This window comes from Lipophrys pholis (assembly GCF_963383615.2).
Source record: "Lipophrys pholis genome assembly, chromosome: 23".
Lineage (NCBI taxonomy): Eukaryota > Metazoa > Chordata > Actinopteri > Blenniiformes > Blenniidae > Lipophrys > Lipophrys pholis.
In genome coordinates this window covers 3,652,371-3,674,550 of record NC_137645.1, presented here as the reverse complement: position 1 = coordinate 3,674,550, position 22,180 = coordinate 3,652,371, and the positions used below count along the sequence as shown (strand labels likewise).

Sequence of the window (22,180 nt, the reverse complement as noted above, 5' to 3'; positions counted from 1 at the left end):
TAAATTCAAATTAATGTATTTTTTCAAAAACAGAGGAAGTTTGACTTTTCCCGTGTAAATTTGTTTTTGTCCGATCAGTGATTGACAGAAAACCCGTGTAGCTTTGAAGGCGGCGTCTGTTTGTGGAGATGAAAGAGACGATGGGAGGTGTTTGAATATTTAACTCTGTTTGTGTTTTCGTAAGTTTGATGAGCGAAGACGAATTTACGTAGTCATTAATAAATCAGGAAGCGCGGCAGCCCTTTGATCTGCGCCCTCTGAAGACTCCAACTTTTACTTTGTTTTCTCCCCGTTTCGCCCAAATTTAGCGAAATCGCTACGGAAACAAACGTCAACTTTGGAGCTTAAAAGGCGACAGCTTTTGTTAAAACACACGAATGGGCGAGTCGTGTGATCATTTTTCGCCAGGCGATTCAAACATCAGAAAGACGAGGCTAGCTCCTGAAATAACCGCTGCTGTGCTTCGAAACGCGAACGCTCCATTCAAAACATCAAAACAAAGTTTTACCTATTTAAAATGTCGTCTACATGCAGAAAACATCTTTGATTTTGTTTTGATGGCGGCAACAAACAAATCCCTGAAGATCCGGAGAAGGATCCAAACAGTTGAAGACTGATGTAAAAACACACCTGCTCTGTTCTTTTATTTTGGTGTTTATAACAGCTCCTTGAGTCTGTAAAACATGATGAGGTGAAGTGATGTGAAGGTGCAGCAACTGACAGGTGAAGGCAGATGAAGAAAGAGCAAGACGGGTGATGACAGGTAACTGCAGGTGATTACATGCAAGAGCATGAAAGAGCTTGAGGATCATGTGATTCTGGTGATACCAGGTGATTTTGGTGATACCAGGTGATGAGAGGTGATACCAGGTGATAACAGGTGATGAGAGGTGAGAGTTGACATTCAACAACATTCAGTACAATATTTGTACTGATCTGTGTTTTGATATCAACATTTATTTCATAAGTACATGTTGTAGATGATTTCTACCAATAGTTCCCGCCTCTTGTACCTCCAGCATCCAATCAGCTGGGAGGCAGCAGACAGAACAGAGTGATGAGAGGCTGGAGTCAGTGTGGAGGAGGCCCCTCCCTCGCCCTCTCTGCAGGCGGGGGTGAACACTGATCAGAGGTGTAGACGGCTGTCAGTGGGAGGAAGTCCAACCTGCTGCAGGATCACAAACCATAAACATCAAGCAGAAGAGTGACCGGGAACTTCAGAAGAGTCGAACTCTGCAGGCGGGATTCAGGCTGCTGGATCTGACTGAAGGACTCAATATGTGAAGGAGCTTCTCCTGCTGCTTTTTTGTGTTTGGATTGTGGAGACCTGCAGGACAAGGTACAGACTTTAGTCTGACAGTGGAATCGTTTTGCGACTGTTCCTCAGATGTGCTTTGAATGACCTTTAAAGCTTAATTCAGTGAAAAGTGTCCTCTGTGGGCGGTCATGGCTGTGGGGGGCTGTAGGAGCTGGCTCTGGCTCTCAGGCTGTGCTCTGGTCCTCCTCCACCGGCCCGGCACCAGTCAGTACGAGCCGGTGCTCTCTGTCCCAGATCACAGCTTCTGCCAGCCCGTCTCCGTCCCCCTCTGCATGGATATCGCCTACAACCAGACCATCATGCCCAACCTACTGGGCCACAGCACTCAGGAAGACGCAGGACTGGAGGTCCATCAGTTCTACCCGCTAGTGAAAGTCCAGTGCTCCACAGATCTCAGGTTCTTCCTCTGCTCCTTGTATGTTCCGGTCTGCACGGTGCTGGACCGGGCCATCCCGCCTTGCCGGGCCTTGTGTGAACGTGCTCGACGGGGCTGCGAGGTGCTCATGAATAAATTTGGCTTTCAGTGGCCGAAGAGGCTGCACTGTGAGAACTTTCCAGTGCATGGTGCAGGAGAGATCTGTGTGGGTCAGAACATCAGTGATGGACCCCCCACTGAGCCCGGTCCATCCTTCTCCTGCCCGGCTCAACTTCAGGTGCCCTCCTACCTCAGATATCACTTCCTAGGGGTGAAAGACTGCGGAGCCCCCTGTGAGACCTCCAAACCCGACGGCGTGATGTATTTCCGTGCAGAGGAGCTGAAGGTCAGCCGGCTCTTGGTGGGCGTGTGGTCCTTCCTGTGCACCCTCAGCTGCCTCTTCACCGTTCTCATATTCCTGATGGACACTAGGAGGTTTCGATACCCAGAGCGGCCAATCATCTTCCTGTCGGGCTGCTTCCTCATGGTGGCGCTGGTCTACGGTGCTGGCTCCCTGCTGGAGGATCGGGTCGTCTGTGTCGAGAAGTTCAAGGAGGATGGCTACAAAATGGTGGTCCAGGGAAACCAGAAGGAAGACTGCACTCTCTCCTTCATGGTGCTCTACTTCTTCAGCATGGCAGGCTCCATATGGTGGGTGGTGCTGTCCTTCACCTGGTTTCTGTCTGCTGGGATGAAGTGGGGCCATGAAGCCATCGAGACCAATGCACAGTACTTCCACCTGGCTGCCTGGGGGGTCCCAGCCGTGAAGACCATCACTGTGCTGACCATGGGACAGGTGGAGGGGGACCTTCTCACTGGTGTCTGCTATGTGGGGATCCACAACATGGAGGCCCTGCGGGGTTTCGTGCTGGTGCCGCTCTTCATCTACCTCGTTACCGGCATGTTTTTCCTCTCGGCAGGTTTTGTTTCTCTGGTGCGAGTTCGGACCATCATGAAGCACGACGGCACCCACACAGAAAAGCTGGAGCGCCTGATGGTTCGGATGGGCGTGTTTGGAGTGTCGTACTCAGTGCCGGCTGCCGTGGTGGTTGCGTGCTGCTTCTATGAGCAGGCCTACCAGACCCAGTGGGAGCAGACTTGGTTCCTGCAGACCTGCAGGCCGTTTGGCCTGCCATGCCCTGACACAGACTCCCCGCCCACCACTCCGGACTTCACCGTGTTTGTGATCAAGCACCTGATGATGATGACGGTCGGGATCACTTCAGGGCTCTGGGTCTGGTCCAGGAAGACGCTCCAGTCATGGCTACACTTTTACAGACGAGCCAGAAACAAGCAGGCAGCACCGACGGTGGAGAGCTGAACCACGGCACGGACAAGAAGCGTGGTGTTGGGCCCTTGACTGTTTGATCATGGACTGTTTTTGACCTGAGACGCTTGTTGCTGACAGAAAATGTATATAATTGTGTTTGTGTGCAGATATTCAGTTTACTGTGTCAGAGTTAACAAGGACTGAGAGTGACGTGTTAATATTTTACTTTAGTTCAGATAGTAGTAGGAGGTCAGGGATCCTGGTGCCCCTAAGCTCTCCATGGAATCATTTTATTCAAGTAAAACAGTCCCCCTTAATTTTCTTTTCCTCCACAGGAATATGTTCACTGCTATCAGGGATCTCTCTGGAATTAATGTCAAATTCAACAGTTTGTTGGGGCTGGAAAACCTTTTTAAAACTTTATAAGTGCATTGACATGTGGAATCAAATTGATTTATTTTTTCCTCACGCCAAAAAGTGCAGTTCATATCTTTACCAGTAGGCGGTGGCAGAATACTATTAAAAACAACAGTCACTGCTCAATGAATCTGCACGTGAGCTGAGGAGGACCTCAAAAAGAAGCTTTGAAGAGCTCTGCAATGACGACATGTGCGAGCCAGAATTAGTTTTTACATTCTGTGGGTGATTTTAAAAGCTTTCAATGGCCTCGGTCCAAGTTTTTTTATCAGGCCAGCTTTTGATTGCGGAGTTGTTTTGACCCTTCATGTCCTCAAGTAGATAAGTTTTGACACTACAGCTTACAGTTAGGGTATTCAGGTCTTTGGCTGTGGCTTCAGATTCATTTGATGTATTTAGCATTGTATTTTTCCTCCAGTTTTTCCTTATTGATAATACTGTTTAACGATAAACTTCTAGTCAGATGTAATGATGAGTTTGATTGGTTCTAAACTTTGAAATGGAGTCAGGAAGAGGTGAAAAGTTGGGAGAATGTGAGGAACTGTCAATAGGAGGTGAAGATGCATGGTTCTGGTTCTGTGGTTGGTTGACCTCCTGGTTCTGGCTCTCTGGTTCCCGTTAACCTCTTTGTTCTGGTTCATCATGTCTGAGGTTTGTCGGGGTTTGCGAGTTCACTGCTCACGCCGATAGTTTTGGCTCATGGTTTTCTGAGCAGCGAGGCAAGGCGCTCCTCGGTGATTAATGACTTTACTTTGGCTTCTGTGCCTGTTTTTCTTGGATTTCTGCTGCTGAGCTCCAGATAAGTCGTCTCACAGCCCTCCGTCTTTCCTTCCTTCGTTTCTGCTGCAAAGGAACAAAACACCACGGCGCTCCCCCTCTGAGAGCCGCCGGAGGACCGGGACTCGCTGCTGATTACCTCTAGTCTACAGCATCTGTCGGCGCGACCCGCTGTGATCTTAAACCCGGAGGGAGCCGGTCCTGGCACACCTGCAGGTTTGTGGGTGTTGGCAGAGCGTGGCAGTGTTTCCCTATTTGACTTGGTGATGAGAGCCACAGGGAAACAATGTGAGGGTGAGGACCGCTCTTCCTCCAGCTTCGTTTTCCAAATTGCGGCTCTATTGTCCGGAGAAGGAAGAGGGTGATTAGAACGAGGCGGAGGGCTGCAGGTCTTGGCTTTCATCTCAGCTGCGCAGGGCTCTGTGTGACTCTCAGGGGTTCAGACATCTCTGTGAGGACCGCGGCAGCTGGCCGGCTGGTCCACTGCACTATGACCACAGATCAGCTTCACCCAAACATCAGGTCACATAGGAAGACGTGAGGATTCTGATCGGAGAGAAGAGTCTGAAGACTCGGTCAGACAATCCTCCCAACATGATGCTCACCAACGTACCAAGACCTTCAAACACTTCAAAAACCAACAAACACTCAAACTGTGCAAAAACATGCAACATTTTAAAATAGAAATCCCAGAGAACAGGTCTGTTCTTAAATCAGGTTTGATTCCAGACAAACAACAGACTTTTAATCTGACTCTAATCTGACTCTAATCTGGCTGAATGAGCCTGAGTGGATGGTTGCCTTGGTGACAGTTGCGCGGCAGTTGTGAGATGGTTGCCCTGGAGACAGCTGTGTGGTGCTCCCCCGTTGCCTTGGGTACGACTACGGTGAGATCACATTACACTGTTGCCATGGTGACAACAGTCCAGCTGCCAACCGGCTGCAGATGATGAAGGAGCGTTTTGTTGAAACGGAAACAACAGCAGCCTGTTTGCCTGCCGCCGACCAATCAGATGGCTCGGAGGACGGCGCCGGGACATCGATGATGTCGCGAAAGAGGGCATGTGGTTTCCTGTCTCGTGTCCTTGAGGCCACGCCCACATTTAAAAAATTTGATTTCACCTTCCAGACTGCTGGACTGTTGTGAACTCCTCGGGGTCGACAAACAAAAACAGAAAAGAAGCAGTTTAAACCAGCTTGAGTTTTATTTGATTTTATTTACAATCGTCTGCTGGTCACCTTCAACATTCACCATCTGTGTAGACGCGTCTGATTGGACTCCAAATGATTCGAAACACACCAGAACATTTTATGCAGCTCTAAACACAGAGAGCAACGTCTGGAACAAGTCAAGTAAGAAAACATGCACAACACAAAAGACATGAAGGATAATAGAAAGAAGTGAAAGACCACAAACATGGAGAGCGCAAAGAATACAACAAAAGAGGAACATGGTTGAGATGAAGAGCACGAGGACCATGAAGAATAAGAAGATGAGGAACTGGAGGAGGAGAGTGAAGATGTGGATGATTGTGGATGTTCAGATGCTTTCAGTTGAAACTGTGTTTGAACAGGAAGGAAATGAATGGGAAGACGTGGGAGAGAGAGTTTCTTCTCCTTTAAACTTTGAATCAGTTTCAGAAAAGCAGCTGAAGAGTGAGGACTGAAGGAGGAGGAGGAGGAGGAGGAGGAGGAGGAGCTGGAGGAGCTGGCCCTCACAGTTCAAAACTCTTTGCAGAAACTTTGGTTTGAGTCATAAAATGATTTAAAGCCTCCATGTTTGACCTCTTGACCCGTTTGAAGCAGCTCTGTCTGGATGTCAGAGAGGCATGAAGTTCTTGATCTGCTCACACGTACTCCGACCGGGTCCGAGCAAAATGACGTCCTGGCGGCACCGTCACCAGCGGGATGTGGACGGGGGGGTGGCAGTCCTGGTGGTGGGCGCAGGACGTCAGCAGCAGCGCTCCAGCCAACAGGTGCAGCAAGCTGGCAGTCCAGCCGCAGAACAGCGCGTCGCCGAACTCCCAGCGGGGAACCATTTCGGGCAGCGTCTCGTCAAAGAACCGCACCACCGCCATGTGGGCTATGTAGGACACCGGCACCAGCACCAGGACGCCGGCCGCCAGGCTCAGCGCCCCGCCCGCTGCCTTCAGGGCCCTCTTGTGGTGGGTGCTGTACGGCTGGCAGATGTTGACCAGATGCAGGCCGGGGATGGGCAGCAGCAGGCCGAGCAGGCCAGCGGCCACCGCAGCGCACATGAGGATCCGGCCCAGCAGGATGTCGGACGGCAGGCCCAGCAGACTGTTGTAGGGCCGGCACTCCATGGAACCCAACTCCTGGACCACGCAGATCTCCCACAGGCCCAGCTGGTAGCTCTCGGTGGGCAGCAGCTCGGTGGACAGTGTGAGCCAGGTGGACATCAGGGTGGTGGACAGCGAGCAGAGCCAGGCCCCCGCCGACACCAGGACCCCCAGCAGCTCCACGGCGCCCTCGCTCAGCTCCATGATCATCTGAGTGCCCCGCAGCCCCGGTCCAGCAGCTCCGAGCCGCTCCGCTCGGGCCGCCCCTGCCCCCCACCCCCCGCCGCAGCGCCGCCTCTGATTGGCCGGTGTGGAACAACAGCAGTGCTGTGAGGTCGTCTGCAGGCAGGATGTCGTTGGGCCGCAGACGGGATGTTATCGATGCCCACGACTCCCACTGAGAGTCTTTTGAAGTCCACTGCTTTGTCTTCCTCCCTCTCCCCCTCACCGCCCCTCCGCAGCCTCACAATCGCCCGGTTTTCTCGCCGTCTCTCGTCTCTTTTGTGCCGCTGATGGACACTGAGAACTCAGGAAACTGCGGCCGTCGCCATGGAGACTTGGGACACAACATGTGGAGGGATGCGAGTTAACGAGTTTTGTCTGGACTTTGATGAGGAAGAGAAGCAGTGACGAAGTTCCCCGAGGAGATTTTAAGGCGGTTTTAAAAGACTTTCCTTTAAATAAATTTGTTTGTGTTAAAGTTTTATTTTGTCTCATTTTCTCTGAGAAGCATTGAGGAGAAGAAATGACAGTGATTGTTTTTATGACAGTTTTCTGCTTTACTCTGCTGTAATCTGTGTCAGACTCTGTTGAAAAGTCTGCAGAGTTAAAATCAAGTGTGATTCTCTGTGAACTTTAAAATGTCAACAAATGATGTGTAATTTTTTTTTTTTTCACTTTCTGTTCACTCAGATTTCCTTCTATATTTTGATTTATTGTGTTACAACAAAGAATTTTTTTTTTTATTGAGATGTTTTTTGGGGGGCTCGTTTGAACAGTGGGCATCGTTCTCGATTCACAGTGTGACGGTCGCAGCTTCTAATACCCTGCACAATATATTAGTGGTAAAGGCGATGGATGGATGGAGTAAATGGAGTCTGCAGCTCCCCCAGGTGGGAATTTGAGCATCATTTAGGTTGATGTAATGACCACATGAAGGATGACTTATACTTACTAATGAAATAATAAATAGTTTGAATTCATTTTCATTTGCTTTAAATGTATTTTTATTCAAAATAGATAAGGACATGTATTTGTCAATTTTTTATTCAAACCTCATTTGTATCATACAAATGATAATACATTGGAAACTTCAAGAAGAAAGCATGTACTTAAACTTAAAGGAGCAATAAACACAAAATAACATACAAATGAACCAATTAAAAACTTAGATACTTTATTTATTCCCTTGGGGTAATTTTTCTGCATTGACCCATTCCATTTCTAGAATGTGGCGGGCCACCACATTACAGCTGATGGGGGTCAAGGGTCATTCTCATGGAGCCACAGTGGGGATCTGTCTGGTGTGGGAATTGAACCTGCAACATCAGAACCGAGGTCCACTTCTCCAAACTATAGGAACCACTGCTGGCTGTTTATTTTATTAATCTTCTCCACTACCAAAAGTTTTTTTACATTAACATTGCCATTTCTTTTTAAGGACTTTTGTATAGAAACGAAAAGAATTTCTGCACATTTATATTTGTGTATGCTTTCTATATAATCACAATTATTCACGCCAAACTACATTTCTTTCATGAAATCGCCGTAAATAAAACGATTTCTATTTTTCAAGACGAAAACCACGTCACTCATTACGTCATGTGCAGTCCGCTGAGCCGGCGAAACGTCATCAGCCGGCGTCGGACCATCCCGGTGTGGCTGTCAACAGCGTGCACGCCTTGGTGCGTTTTCTCACGAAATGTCCGTTTTTCACGACGAGGTGGAGATCGAGGACTTTGAGTACGACGAAGACACGGAGACTTTTTACTTCCCGTGTCCGTGCGGGGACCGGTTCGCCATCACTAAGGTGGGTGGACGGGAAGCTAACGGATGCTACACGTTAGCATTGGTTTATCAGCTAAGGTTCTCCTGAAGAGGAAAGATAAACATTTAATCTCTCACATTCACTACTTTCAGCTTTCCTATAGGTTCTATTTGTCGTTATTGGTGGTGTTTGTCGGCCTCGTTACTTAACCATGTTGATTTCATATTTGTCGCGAGTTAATGACGTAGAAAAAGTAAAACAGTTGGTGACGTTTCTTTTAAGTTTGGCTTAAAAATCTTTAACATTAGTCACTGTTAAGTCAGATTAAAATAAATTACTTTGGTCGTGTTCCAGTGATTCAAATTTTTTTTTTATTTAAATATGATTACACGATCTGTAATTAGTCTGTACAAAATAAACAGTTTCTCCAGTTGTTCTGAGCAGATTCTCATCTTTTCTTAAAGGAAGACCTGGAGAATGGCGAGGAGGTGGCCACGTGTCCGAGCTGCTCACTCATTGTTAAGGTCATCTATGATAAGGTAATTTCTCTTAAAACGGCTTGAAGCTGCGTCTCTTCCAAGCGTCTGGATCACAGGATTAGGTTTAGTGTGCGTTCGTTTTGGAACACTAAGGGGAATTGATGACATTATTCATCAGCTCATGCTGTGGTCTTGTTTTCAGGAGCTGTTCATGTCTGGAGAAACTGTCGAGGCGCTGTCGCCGTCCGATTCCAAACTGCAGCTGGCTGAGGCCTGATGAGATGCCGTCCGCACCGCCATGTGATGTCAGACTCCGCTGGGGCGCTTATTGAGACGCCCTGTCGCGATGTCAGGGACGACACAGCGACGCTGGACGTCAGCTGTGAAGGAATCCCTGGTTCGTTCTCACTCTTGATGGAGAGGAATCAGCTGTGAGCAGCAAAGCGAACAGTCCTCGTGCGTTCTGTAGGTATGACCAGGAGGAACCACCTGCACCTGCTGTAAACCAGAAGCTCCTGTTTGTGGTGGCGATGATAACGGCAGCATTGTAGGGAAGCACAGCAAAGAGTTTTTTTGGAAGTGTGTGGCATTACTGCGGGGTAGTCAAGCCAAGGTGATCTGTTTCCATGAAGCTTCACAAGCAATTTTTATTGATCCACATAACTTTAAAAGTCCCAAAGATGAAGGGTGTTGGAGCCTCTAGTGATGGTCGTGTTAATGACTGGAGGCAGTACTATAAAAGGGATAATGTTCATGTTGAAGAATAACATGTTGGTTCTTGAATTACATCACCAGGAATGTGTTTTGTTTAGATACAAACTGAAGTCAATTAAAATTAAAACATGCCTTCTAATTCTTGACTTTGTTGTGGAAAGTTTCCTTCCTTTAATTTGTTTATCAACTGTAAATCTTCCATTTTACATTTACAGTGCATTCTCATCAGGAGCACCTGCTCCGGTTTTCATTTTTTAGGGTGTCTTCACTGGGAATAAAAAAAATGTCTTCATATTTTTAAAGTGTATTTTCCACCACCTGTGACTTCTGAGTTTTACATAAAGGTGATTCTGTTGAGAAGATTTCAATGAGTTTGATGTGAAATATATTATTATAAACTCTTCATGCTTCCCGCTGTGTTGCCTTTGGGCTTTTTGCCGAAGTCGTATGTTCCAGTTTCAGGGTTTTTCCTGTGAGATCACCTCCTGTCAGATGACACTCAAAGTGTCACACAACACCACAACAGGTGTGTGATGTCATCATAGATGCATCAAGACAGAAATGGGAGCAACGGATGCCTCAAAACTGTACAAACATAACGGAACAATTGAAAACACACCAACATACAATGCTGAGCACTAATACCCCCAAAAAAAGTATTTACGTTGTAACAAACACCACTTAAAACACAAAGAGAACTCAAAGACCAACAGAAAATACAGAAAAAAGTACATGAATAATAACGAGATAAAACACACAAGTACTGAAAACACATGAACAAAATTCAGTGGTTTAGAGATTGCCGCTCCATGCTCCCCTCTGCTGGCCAGAAGGAGGCACTGCACTCTGCGAGACAGCGACACACTGCACCAGGTACTTTGAGTAGATGTGGCCCGCGGGGCGTTGCTCTCTGCTGCCCTCTGCCGGCCACAATGACAGAAAACAAATATAAACACGTGGAAACAAGATAAATCAGCATCTTGAACATCAGCAAGACCGAGGAACTGATTGTGGATTCCAGCAAGAAGCAGCAGAGGGCAAATCAGCCACTCAGGATCAGCCGGACAGAGGTGGGGAGAGTGGAGAAAGGGACCGCAACAATTGTTCCTGCACCGGGTGCAATGTGTCATTGCGGCCTGCAGAGAGCAGCACAGAGCAGCACATTGGACCTGGGGCTTCATTTATCTTTCCTGCTTACATAGATCTGTGCATAGTTAGTGAGTATGAACATTTTCATGCAGTCTTTTTTTGAGTCCTGTTTATGTTTTTTGTGGTGTTTGCTATGAGTTTTGTCAAAATATTTTTAATCTTTGTGAACTTTCTGTCAGTTTTGTGTAGTGTATGTATTTTTATTTTATTTTTTTCAGATTCTATGTCACGTTTGTACTTTTGTGGGTCATCCGTTGCTCCTGTTTTTTGTCTGGGTGCCTCTATGATGACATCACACACCTGTTGTGGTGTAGTGTGACACTCTATGCACGTGTGTCATCTGACAGGAGGTGATCTCACAGGAAAAACCCTTAAAGTGGATCAAACTACAGCAAAAGAACCTCAAGGCAACATGGAGGGAAGTGAAGTGTGAGGAATTTACAATATTGATAATGATCACGTTCCTCATCAGACCCATTAAAACCTTTTAAACAGAATCACCTGGACGGTTTTCTCCAACATAAATCCCCAATATTGATAATTCTAAGTGTACTTATCTGAGTTAATATGTTTTCTGTTTATATTTTTCACGTTTTCATGAACGTCGTCTGATATTTGTCATTTTAATCTGCTTTATCGACACTAAGGGGAGTTTGTGTTTTTGTTATTTTGTGTAGATTTAAGTTGTTTTGTGTGTCACACTCAAACTCGGGAGAAATAAAAGTAATTCAGGTGCTTTAAATTGTGACAAATCAACCAATCACAGGCAACCTTTCACGGTGTGGGCGGGGCTTCTTTTACACCTTAATTAAGTCGCGTCTCGTGCCCCCAGTGCATTCTCAGTCCCGGTCCGGGTCTCATCTCGGTCCGGGACGGGAGTCATCTTTGGAGCGCGCGCGCGCCCCCGTCATGTTTTCAGAGGTGAGCGACGTGAACGTGAGCCATAACGCGAGCGTGCCGCCCCCCGCCGCGCGGGACTGGGGCGACGCGGCTTCGCTGCTGCCGCGCGGCGGCCTCCGGGCGATGTCCGCGGTCCTCGGCTGCATCCTCGTGCTCGGCTTCCTCAGCAACCTGCTCGTGCTCGTGCTGTTCTGCCGCTTCCGCGCGCTGCGGACCCCCGTGCACGCGCTGCTGCTCAACATCAGCGTCAGCGACTTGCTGCTGTGCGCGTGCGGCACGACGCTCAGCTTCGCCTCGAGCGTGCGCGGCCGCTGGCTGTTCGGCCGCGCGGGCTGCTCGTGGTACGGCTTCATCAACTCCTGCCTCGGTAAATAAACCTCATTTCTCACAACTTAAAACAAAGTGCGTTCTGAACGCTGGAAATATGAACTACATGTCTATTCAAAACATGACATGAATAAATCAAAGAAAACACTTTTGATTATAGCTATGTTCACTTCCACTATATATACAGTATATATATATAGTATGAAAGCAAAGTATTGTGTTTCGTAAATAGTCAGTGAATTGTAATCATCCAAACCAAACTGAAAAAGGTGCAAAATGCCAAAAGTAGAGTAAAAGTAAAAGACTTATTTTTCAGTTTGTTTGACTGCGGCGTGCACACAATGAGGTGGGCAAATATGAAAACATATTACATGTTTGTTTCAGTTAAAATTCAGAAATAAATCAACGTCTAGGTGTATTTTTTTATAAAGAAGTTTTATTGCAGGGGCTGCAATCTTTGTCAAGTTTATTGTTATTGTGTTTTATTCATATTTGGCACAAATCGTTGAATTTCTAGAGCTTTAAGATTTAAGAGGGGTTTGTTGAAACGTTATATTTAGGAGGTGGTTCCTCCATCATTCTGACTCCTCCCTCTCCTCGTTAGGCATCGTGTCCCTGGTCTCGCTCTCCGTCCTCTCCTACGACCGTTACAGCACCATCTTGGTGTACAACGCGCGGCCTGCTGACTTCCGGTGGCCGCTGCTGGCGGTGGGCGGGTCGTGGCTGTACGCAGGGCTGTGGACGGTGCCCCCCCTGCTGGGCTGGAGCAGCTACGGTCCAGAGGGGGCGGGGACGAGCTGCTCGGTGGCGTGGAGCGAGCGCTCGGTGGGCTCACGCTCCTACGTGCTGTGTCTCTTTGTGTTCTGCCTCGGCGTGCCCGTCCTGGTGATGGTGTACTGCTACGCCCGTCTGCTGCACGCCGTCAGACAGGTGGGTCATGTGGTCTGCACCCGGCGGGGGGGTGGGTGGGGGGGGGGCTTTACACAAAGTATCGGTACCTCAAACCCTGGATTTGGTCTGTCAGGTGGGGCGCATCAGGCGGACGGTGGCTCGTCGTCGAGACATTCACATCCTCTTCGTGGTCGTTACCACGGTGATGTGCTACCTGCTGTGCTGGTTGCCGTACGGCGTGGTGGCCATGATGGCTACATTCGGACGGCCGGGACTCGTCAGCCCCGTCGCCAGCGTCGTGCCATCCATCCTTGCCAAGAGCAGCACCGTCATTAACCCCGTCATCTACATCCTGATGAACAAGCAGGTGAGTGTGTGATGCCACGTGTGTGTGTGTGTGTGTGTGTGTGGGGGGGGGGGGGTCACAGAGTACAACTTTAAAGTTCCGTTTCTTCATTTGTTGTCCCAGTTTTTCCGCTGCTTCCTCATCCTGTTCCGCTGTCACAACCCGCTGACCAAGAAGGGACCCTCACTCTCCTCCAAGTCGGCCGTGATGAAACTGATGCGCCGCACGGCGAGGCCAGAGGGACCTGGGTCCACCAGACCTGGAAACGCTGAACTGTCATGAACACCAAAGGGGCGGGGCCAGACGGGAGCTCCGCCTCCTGCAAGACGGCGATCCAAATGACAAAGTTCCCATGAATCATCAACGTGGCGCAGCGCAAAGGACTCGTCCCCTTCGTGAGCATTTCACATGTCCGCTCGCTATAGTAGGGCGGAAAGTCTTTTTATGTCAGATTTTAATAATCTAGCTTTTAGAAAACTTTACGTTTCCATTACGGGATAAACATTTGACATAATTATCAAATATCAGTGTGATAATTTAACCCCTCCGAGCCTAAATCCAACAACTTGTATTTTTTATAAAGCTGCTCCCAGTAGAGTGCTCAGGGAGGTGTCAATAAAACTTTTGTTCTATTTTTCCTGGTGAAGTTTTCATTTTCATTCTATCTTTATAGATAGTGAACTGCAGTTTGATATTATTGGTTTGAACTTGTTTGCATGCGTGTACTTACTGAGTTAATACTGGTTCATAGTGACTCCTGGTAGCTGTTGGGTAGGAGTACTGCTCAGGTGCTACTAGTGACCTGTGTACTACTGCTGCTAGTTTAGAATGAATAAATATCGATTATTTAAAATAAAAAAGGGATTTATTGATGTAATTTCTAACATGATTTCAAATATGATAAAACACATGATTTCTATGTCATTTCTAACACGAGTTGTTTTTAGGGTTAAAAACATGTAAACAATCACTCCTCAAACTTCGTCGTCATCCTCATCGTCATCCTCTTCCTCCTCTTCCATCATCTTCATCGGTTTCTTTCGCTTCCTCACAGTTCTCCTCTCATATTTCTCTCCTTCCTCCTCATTCTCCTCGTCCTCCTCCCCTCTGCCTCCACCCGCGCCCACACCTCCTCCACCGGAAGCTCTGCCCCCTCCCTCCTCCTCGTCGCCCTCCTCGCGGGCGTTGCAGCGGCTGCAGTGTCTCCTGAAGCCTCCCAGGAAGTGGGACCTGAAGTAGCAGAAGGGGCAGGCGTAGCGTCCGGGCCGGTGCGTCGCCTTGACGTGCTGCTGCAGGCGACTCGGCAGGAAGAAGCTGCGCTTGCAGTCTTTGCAGCCGTAGGGTCGCTCCACGTCGTGGCAACGCATCACGTGACTGATGGCGAAGCCTGCGGGGACAGGCCGGTACATAAACACACACACACTGATCAGAACTACAGATGACCTGAACTTGTCTGGTTCCTGGTTCCTCTTGATCACCACTTCACGGAGGTGTCGTTCCAAAATGGCGGGCGGAACCACAAACACATTTCTCACCTTTGAGTTTCGTCTTCCAGCCGCAGATGAGGCAGACGAAGCGGCTGGAGGTGAAGTGCAAAACTTTGGCCAGGGCCTCCATCTCCTCCTTCAGCTGCTCCGCGGTCAGGCCCACGGGCATCTCCTCCTCTTCAGGCACCAGCTGGTTGTCCGCGGCGTCGGCGGAGTCGCGGCGTATGGCCTGAGAGGCGAAGGCTTTCGGGATGTCGTGTTTGTGCACCACGTGGTTGACGGCCAGCGCCTTCAGACGGTTCTTCCAGCCGCAGATGACGCAGCGATGAGCGCCGACCGGCTTTTCACGTCTGCCGTCTTCTGGTTTCACTTCCTTGAAAACTGCCGCGTCTCCTTCAGCTTCACTGCTCCTGCTCAATGGATGCTTCCCTCCCTGCACCTCCTCCTCAGCCCTGGTGTTACTCTTTAGTGCATCTTCGTTTCCCTGCAGTTCTCCACCAGCCTTGCTGCTCTCCTTCCCCATAATTTCATCCTCCTTTCCTTCCACCTCCTCCTTTGCCTCACTGCTGCTCTCAAGTTTGTCCTCCTTTCTCTGCACCTCCTCCTCAGCTTTTTCAGTCTTCTTCTTCAGTGCATCCTCTCCTCCCTGCTCTCCGTCCACAGTCTCTCTGCTGAGTTTCATTTTCAGCTCATCCTCCTTCCCCTTCTCTGCCTCCTCAGGATCGCTGCTCCTCTTCCTCTTCAGCGCGCGCTTGCCTCCCTCTTCCTCGTCCTCTTCCTCTTCTTCTCCCTTCTCGCTGCCGTCATCGCCCGCCTCTCCTCCATCTTTCCCGTCGGTGCAGTGCTTGGTGACGATGTGCTTGTAGAGCTTGGTAAAGTCCCGGCTGGTGAAGAAGCACTCGGCGCAGTGGAAGAGCCCGGCGCCGCTCTGGTACATCAGGATGTTGCCCAGGCGACCGACGGCCACGTCGTCCAGGCTGGAGGGGTGCGACGTTGCAATGTGGGAGAGCTGGTGGGCGTGGCTCCTGGAGAAGTGACCACAGTGGGGACACTGGAGGTGAGCCGCCACACCACCACCCACCTCACCTCGAGTCTGGATCAAGACCGACATCACTGCAAGACAACGACCGAACAATGAACACGGTTAAGAACTCAGCTCCCGATGGAGGAGAACTTTTCAGCTCAGGAAATATTTTCAGGATTTCTTTCTTTTAATGTTGCTATCAACTTATCAAATAAGGTTTAAAGTTGTAAAATGAATTTGCAGGTTAAATGTTGGCAAAATTGTAACATATGTAATTCAGTTTAAATAAAAAAAAAAGGTAATGGAACTGAAAAGATAATAGAATTGAAGGATTTCTTTCGGGTGTTTGGTGACACAATCCCTCTCAAGTATGATCTATTCTATTTAATCTCAATTTGCCTACGTTCAGATATGCAATTACTGCAGTTTTAGTATTAAAAAATAATGAAATCATTAGGAAGTAAACTAGTTTATCAACTTTTTTGCATTTAATTTCTAGCACCATTGATTTCGTGTCGATGATTGGACTTTCTTCTCTCACCAGACTCAGAAATTGTGAGAACAAAGACAGTGAGCATCGTGTCGCTCTGAAATCTGCCTCCTGAGTAAATATACCTTTTAAAGCATAATTCGGGGTTCGTTCCGGGACTGTAATTACACTGTAACAACGGGAATCGACTCCGGTACTGCGGTAATAACAATAACGATGCGCGGCTTACAAGCTTGCGTCGATCGTCTGCATACCTGGTCGCTGGATTTAACCGTCATCAAACTCCTCGGGTGTGCAACGTGTTACAGAGAAGCGGTTTGGTTGAATTAAATTGATCGTTTTGCCTCCATCTCCTCACCATGGAAGCAGGAGATACAACAAGAAGCACTCACTTCCGTGTTTCCTTCCAGGACAGCCAATCAGATCGCTTCAAGGGGACCAATCACAGCACGAGTTCAGGTTCGAGTTATCGCGAGATTTTGGACAAAGCATATGACCGTCACGTTTTTCTTAATTGGAGCAACAACAAAAAAAACTAAACAAACAAAAAACATTCAAATGTTTATTCTTCGGATTAAATATGTGAATAATAGTCCGATGTGAATCCTGGACTGAAGGACGCTGCCAATCACCCGAGACTTAAAGTTTAATGCGGATCAGTAATGAAGATTCAGTATCTGGGTTACTCTGTTACTCTGTAAGGACACTGTCACACTCTGATGTGATTAAAGAAGCTATTTCTATCCACAGGAGTAAATACCTGGTGAGGAGGGACACTACAACTCCCATCAGCCACCTGCATCAAGATCACCTTCAATACCTGAAAGTAAGGAGGGACTTTTCTTACATTTTGCACCTACATTTTACTTCTAAAAGTTTGTAGTACAAACTCAGAAGATGTGTTTCTACAAAGGAAATCACATAATGTTCAAAGTCTTATTTCAAATTCTCACCTAGAGCATTTCTAACCATGTCAGGAGTTGGGGTTTTGCTCCTGGAGCAAATGTTTCTACCATTATTTCAACAGAAAAAGCTTTTATCAAGTTTTTGAACAATCAACTGCACTCATTAAAGTAGACAAGTTGTTGAACGTAACAAACTTATTTTATTTGAATGGTAAATGTACAGCATCTGCCTTATCAGATAGTTGTTTCTTAATCCGCACAAGATTATTACAAACTCCATAAAGTTGCAGAATAATAAATAATAACAATTCTGGAAATACCAGGGATTGAGATATCATTTTGAAAAAGGGAGTGTCTCCAAACTTCAAAACAAAATCAAAATCAAAAACAAAGAAATCATATTAATGAGGTCAAAGGTCATTGATGGAGAGGGCAGGGAGCTGGTGGGGGCAGGTTTGGGTTGAGTGAGAATTGGTTTGACAGGAGAGAGGAGAACAAGAGGGAGGGGGCTTTTCTTTTGGTGAAAGGATAGAGGGAGGGGAGTCTCAGTTTGAACTTGTGTTTTTCTCCAGTCTCTGTGAGCTTACACACACATACACACACTCTCACAGACACACAGGTATACCTTAAATACCAGTCGAGGGAGAGCGAGGACGACATGCGCTGCTTTAAAGGTGAGAGAGAAGTTTATATGTAGGTCATTAGTTATTTTACATTATAGCTCTGCAGTTCTTTGTGCAGCTGTTGCCATGGATACTGCCACTGGTACAACCTGTAATAGCACTGTAACTACTGTTCATGTTGCTGCTGCTGTAAACTGAGGCTGTGGAGAAAGTTGTGGATCAGGAGATGTATGCATTCTTCAGTGTGTGTGTGTGTGTGTGTGTGTGTGTGTGTGTGTGTGTGTGTGTGTGTGTGTGTGTGTGTGTTAATCACTGTCGACCTGTTGAGGCAAGCTGAAACATCCAATTCAGTGTCTTAAAGCACAGCTGTCCTTCCTCTGTCACACACACACACACACACACACACACACACACACACACACACACACACACACACACACACACACACACACACACACACACACACACACACACACACACACACACACACACACACACACACACACACACACGCACACACACACCGATGTACAGATGATGAGGACACACGACACACAAAGAGCATATAAACTTCCTGACACTTGATTTTTGTGTTTGTAGTTGTTTTGCATGTTGTGGAGATTTTGCATGTGTTTGGGGTCTTTTGGTGATAATGTGTTTTTTTTCTATTGTTATTTTGAGTCTCGATAGTTGTTTAGTTGTCTTTGTGGTTGGTCTTTGTCCCTTGGAGGTTAAATAGTTTTTTTTTATAGTTGTCTGTGAGTGTGTGTCTCTTTTTGGCTGTTTTGTGTGTGTTTTGTGGAGTTATCGCGTGTGGTGTTTCTGTGGCTTTAGGTTTGGATCACACAGTTGGAAGCTATTTGTCAAGAGAAACATCTGACGTATACTCGGATGTGTTCTTTACAGTGCAGGTGAGGTTTAATGAAGCCTCGAAAGGCTCTGACCTTCTGTCGCTTGATTTCTGAGAGCTAAATGCAGAGTGGGGCAGTTAGTCACAGTGTGAGGCAACATGTGGTGTGGAGGTAAATACCTGTCCCTCTGTGGCCATCTGCAGACCTGGATAATCCCTGTTAGTAGATTAGAGTGAGCAGAAGTAAGGCAGCAGCCACTCGTCTGAAGAAAAAGCTCATTTCCTGCTGGACTCATTTTGAATGTGGATACTCGGAGGCAGACATTGTTTTGGTGGTCTCTATTTACCGGCTTCTTTCACTATGAATTGTCAGAGGTTTTTCATTCTTTCATGGCCGACGGAACACATTTTTTTCTGGAATACATTGCTTTTATCGTGAAGGATACAACACAAACCTAACGGATGATTTTGTTCTCCTTCATCAACTCATTCTGGGTGCTTATACAACGTTTGGTGTTACGCTGAAGGATTTCTTTTTAAAAGGCTCTGTTGCTACCATGGTCAGTTCTTTCAATGGGAGAATATTTCATTCGTTGGATTTATAGAGACATTTTATGGTTATTTTCTGATAAAAACAAAGACCAAAAGACTGAAGGTTTCCATGTTTGCCTTGAAGGGCAGGCCAACCTTGTTTGGAAAAATGTAAATGTGTTTTCTTTGACAACCTACATTTAGAAAATTTAAAAAGAAAAGCTTATTATGAAGCAGTTTGAGTCTTTTAGAGCTTTTAATGATAAAATATTGACAAGAGACTAGTCTTGTGACAGCCAAGTGGCACTCGGGACGTCATGATCTCGTATGTGGAGTGTCTGGGTGGCGAGGGGGCGGGGCCAGGTGTCACATCGCGCTGCTGGAACTCGGGTCCCGATGACGAGCTTGATGAGCTCCTTCCACGTAAGATGGCCGCCCTGCAGCCTAAAACAGAGGGCAGCCTGCGGCGGCGTCTGCTCAGCGCCAAGATCTACCAGCAACATGAAGCTATTTGGGGAATGAATTCTGGCGTCATCACCCGACCGGGGTCACCCTCGTTTGACAGGAAGTCACCTTATCTCCCCTCCAGCAGCCCCTGGTACCACCACCACAACCTCCCCCTACGCCCCCAGGCCCATCCTTCATTTGCTCCTGAAGTCAACAGGAAGCTGTTCCTTTCCCCAGAAACTTATGGGAAACCCCGCCCCCAAACCCCGCCCCTTCAGTTCTCACGCCCATCCTGCCCTATCCTCACTCAGCGGCGCCGGACCAGTTCTTGTCCCCCGAACCCAGAGCCACGCACTGGGTATGCACTGCCAGTCCCCTCCCCCTTCACCACCGCGCCTCCCTTCAGGGAGGCGGAGGTGCCGCCGCAGTACCGCTACCAGCCCAGCAGGAGGCACCGGACCAAGTTCTTCTGTTTCCGGCGCCGCCGTGGGAAGAACTCAAGACAGGAGGCTGTGCAGACCACGCCCCTTCTTTACAGAGGTACTGTGATTTCTGGGTAGTCTTTGTAGATTCTCTGTGCTGGAAGCGATACGTCTCACAGCTGAATGCGGTTTAGTTTGCACGTCTCTTGTACATTTTCAGCTCAATGTCCAAGATTTGGTTCTTCCTCTTGTTCATGTCAATTTGCACATGAAAACCTTGATTTGTTCTGCTTGTTCCCTCAAATGAATCCAGCTCATTAGAACCTATTGTTGGGCTTTTAATTGGTTCCGTTTGGTTCCAGTGACCCTGTTTGGTAAATCTCAACCAGACAAGCTCCTCCTGAAAGACAATCACGAGGGCTGCATGACCCCCAGTGGGTTTCACATTTGTGGTTTCTTGTTGACATCCTGCATAATCTGAATTAACTAAATCTAGATTTGCAGGGTGAATTGAAAATCTTAATCAACAAAGTTTTTGCATTTGTCAACAATCTTAAAGTTTTCCAGAGTCATCGTCCCAACAGGGAGCACATTGACTTTTCTTTGTCAGGAGCATGTGGAGAGGAACCGATGCCGCACTGATAGAACAGCAAAATTATTCTGTAGTCTGAAGCAAAAAGATCATTTTCCTCATCATCCCTTTCAGCGCAGATTCAGATTGTCTGCACTCCTTTTTGGTGGAAGATGGAGCAGAATCCATGTTGGAGGGGATTGAAGGCTGAAATCAGTTTGGAAAGATGATGCCACGGAGTTTTATAAGACTTTACTCAAAGACAGATATCCTGAGTTTAACCAGGCTGCAGTCAAGCTGATGTCAATGTCTGGCTGTACCGACTGTATGCGAATCGAACCATCGAATGATTGTTGAGACAGTTTTAGTTCTGCACAATGGTGACAGTCCAATTTAGTCAAATAAATTTTGCTTTGTTAGGAAATACTTGTTTTTGGTCCCGATTGGTCCAGTATGGTCTGGTTTTGGTAGAGTGCTGAGCGCAGTCTTTGGCTCAGAGTTTCATGGTGTTTAAAAGAGAATGTGATCCGAGATATTACACACACACACACATCAATAATTCATCACAGCTCAACTCAGCTCATATTCTCAGAATGCCCACAGAAAGAAAACAGTAAAGCTCTTCATATGCTCTCTTAATGAACTCCCCTGTGTGTGTGTGTGTGTGTGTGTGTGTGTGTGTGTGTGTGTGTGGGTGGGTGGGTGTGTGCGCGCGTGGGATTAACTCCATACGCTTCACTAATTCCTGTAATAACAGATGAACAGGCTTTATAACCGCAACAGCTGCTGCCTGTGAGCCTCGCTCTTTACCTGCTGCTGAGAATCACACAGGTGAACCGCGGCGGGAAAGCTCCGCCCCCTCCTTTACCTCTGATTGGCCAGCTGAATGACTATATATACATGGCAGTGATATGACAACAGTGTGGCCTACTTCCTGTCTAATTAATGAAAGTAATTTAAAGACTGACTGAAGGTAATTAGTTGCTCCACTGGCCCACATCATCGACACAGTTCCACACTGGATCTGTCCCAGTTTGGAACTGATGGCGATGAAGGTTATGATGGAGGTGATCGCCAGCGAATCAACTGTCAGACATACAGGTTGGTAAATACCAGGTTTCATCCTGTCATGGAGCGACAACCGCAAAGAGACACCAAACTACAAAGGTACTTAACAAAGAAACACAAAATAGCTAGAAATAATACTGTAATTCACAACTGACTCTGTTGATGATGCAGTGGAACATTTAACATTTAACACACCCTCAAAGGAGCCTAAATGAACTCAAAATCACCAAATAACCACACGTTGGGGCTAAAAAGCTTTGGAAACACAACATAACCAGGAAAAGTTTCAGAACAACTGTGAAGAGACAACGACAAGTCAAAAAGCACAACCTAGACAAATAGAAGCCTACAAATTGGTCTAAATTGCAAAAAAAAAAGAATTAGTAGAAGAAGACTTTGTTGGACAGATTGATGATTTGTTGTAACGCCTCATGAACGCGCTGACAGATTGATGTCTTTGTTCACGTTCGTC

General features: G+C 47.2%; 5 protein-coding genes across 6 annotated transcripts; 3 read left to right on the top strand and 2 right to left on the bottom strand.

The window, feature by feature from the left end:
- Nucleotides 1-1,446: 1,446 nt before the first annotated feature.
- LOC308127579 (frizzled-7-A-like) lies at nt 1,447-3,054 on the top strand (the record flags this gene model as incomplete). The annotated part of the gene is made up of 1 exon (XM_080492710.1): nt 1,447-3,054. One exon carries the CDS (start codon nt 1,447-1,449, stop codon nt 3,052-3,054), a length of 1,608 nt encoding a protein of 535 aa, XP_080348836.1.
- Nucleotides 3,055-5,388: 2,334 nt separating this feature from the next.
- LOC308127789 (putative claudin-24) lies at nt 5,389-7,027 on the bottom strand. The gene has a single exon (XM_080493109.1). It carries the CDS (start codon nt 6,705-6,707, stop codon nt 6,045-6,047), a length of 663 nt encoding a protein of 220 aa, XP_080349235.1. The 5' UTR covers nt 6,708-7,027; the 3' UTR covers nt 5,389-6,044.
- Nucleotides 7,028-8,292: 1,265 nt separating this feature from the next.
- dph3 (diphthamide biosynthesis 3) lies at nt 8,293-10,094 on the top strand. 2 transcript variants are annotated; one of them, XM_080493168.1, is made up of 3 exons: nt 8,293-8,526; nt 8,949-9,023; nt 9,166-10,094. In XM_080493168.1, exons 1-3 carry the CDS (start codon nt 8,419-8,421, stop codon nt 9,238-9,240), a joined length of 258 nt encoding a protein of 85 aa, XP_080349294.1. In that variant the 5' UTR covers nt 8,293-8,418; the 3' UTR covers nt 9,241-10,094. The 2 variants fall into 2 exon arrangements, with proteins under 2 accessions (XP_080349294.1, XP_080349293.1); XM_080493167.1 differs by having other exon boundaries at nt 8,358-8,526; nt 8,953-9,023; nt 9,166-10,043.
- Nucleotides 10,095-11,662: 1,568 nt separating this feature from the next.
- On the top strand, nt 11,663-13,926 carry LOC308127555 (opsin-3-like). The gene is made up of 4 exons (XM_080492686.1): nt 11,663-12,093; nt 12,658-12,983; nt 13,078-13,311; nt 13,414-13,926. The coding sequence occupies exons 1-4, from the start codon at nt 11,736-11,738 to the stop codon at nt 13,570-13,572; spliced, it is 1,077 nt and encodes a 358-aa protein (XP_080348812.1). The 5' UTR covers nt 11,663-11,735; the 3' UTR covers nt 13,573-13,926.
- A 213-nt stretch (nt 13,927-14,139) lies between these two features.
- Nucleotides 14,140-16,689, bottom strand: LOC308127911 (uncharacterized protein). Its single transcript, XM_080493321.1, has 3 exons — nt 16,546-16,689; nt 14,826-15,890; nt 14,140-14,677 (listed from the first exon to the last, which is right to left on the bottom strand). Exons 2-3 carry the CDS (start codon nt 15,886-15,888, stop codon nt 14,265-14,267), a joined length of 1,476 nt encoding a protein of 491 aa, XP_080349447.1. The 5' UTR covers nt 15,889-15,890; nt 16,546-16,689; the 3' UTR covers nt 14,140-14,264.
- Nucleotides 16,690-22,180: the final 5,491 nt, after the last annotated feature.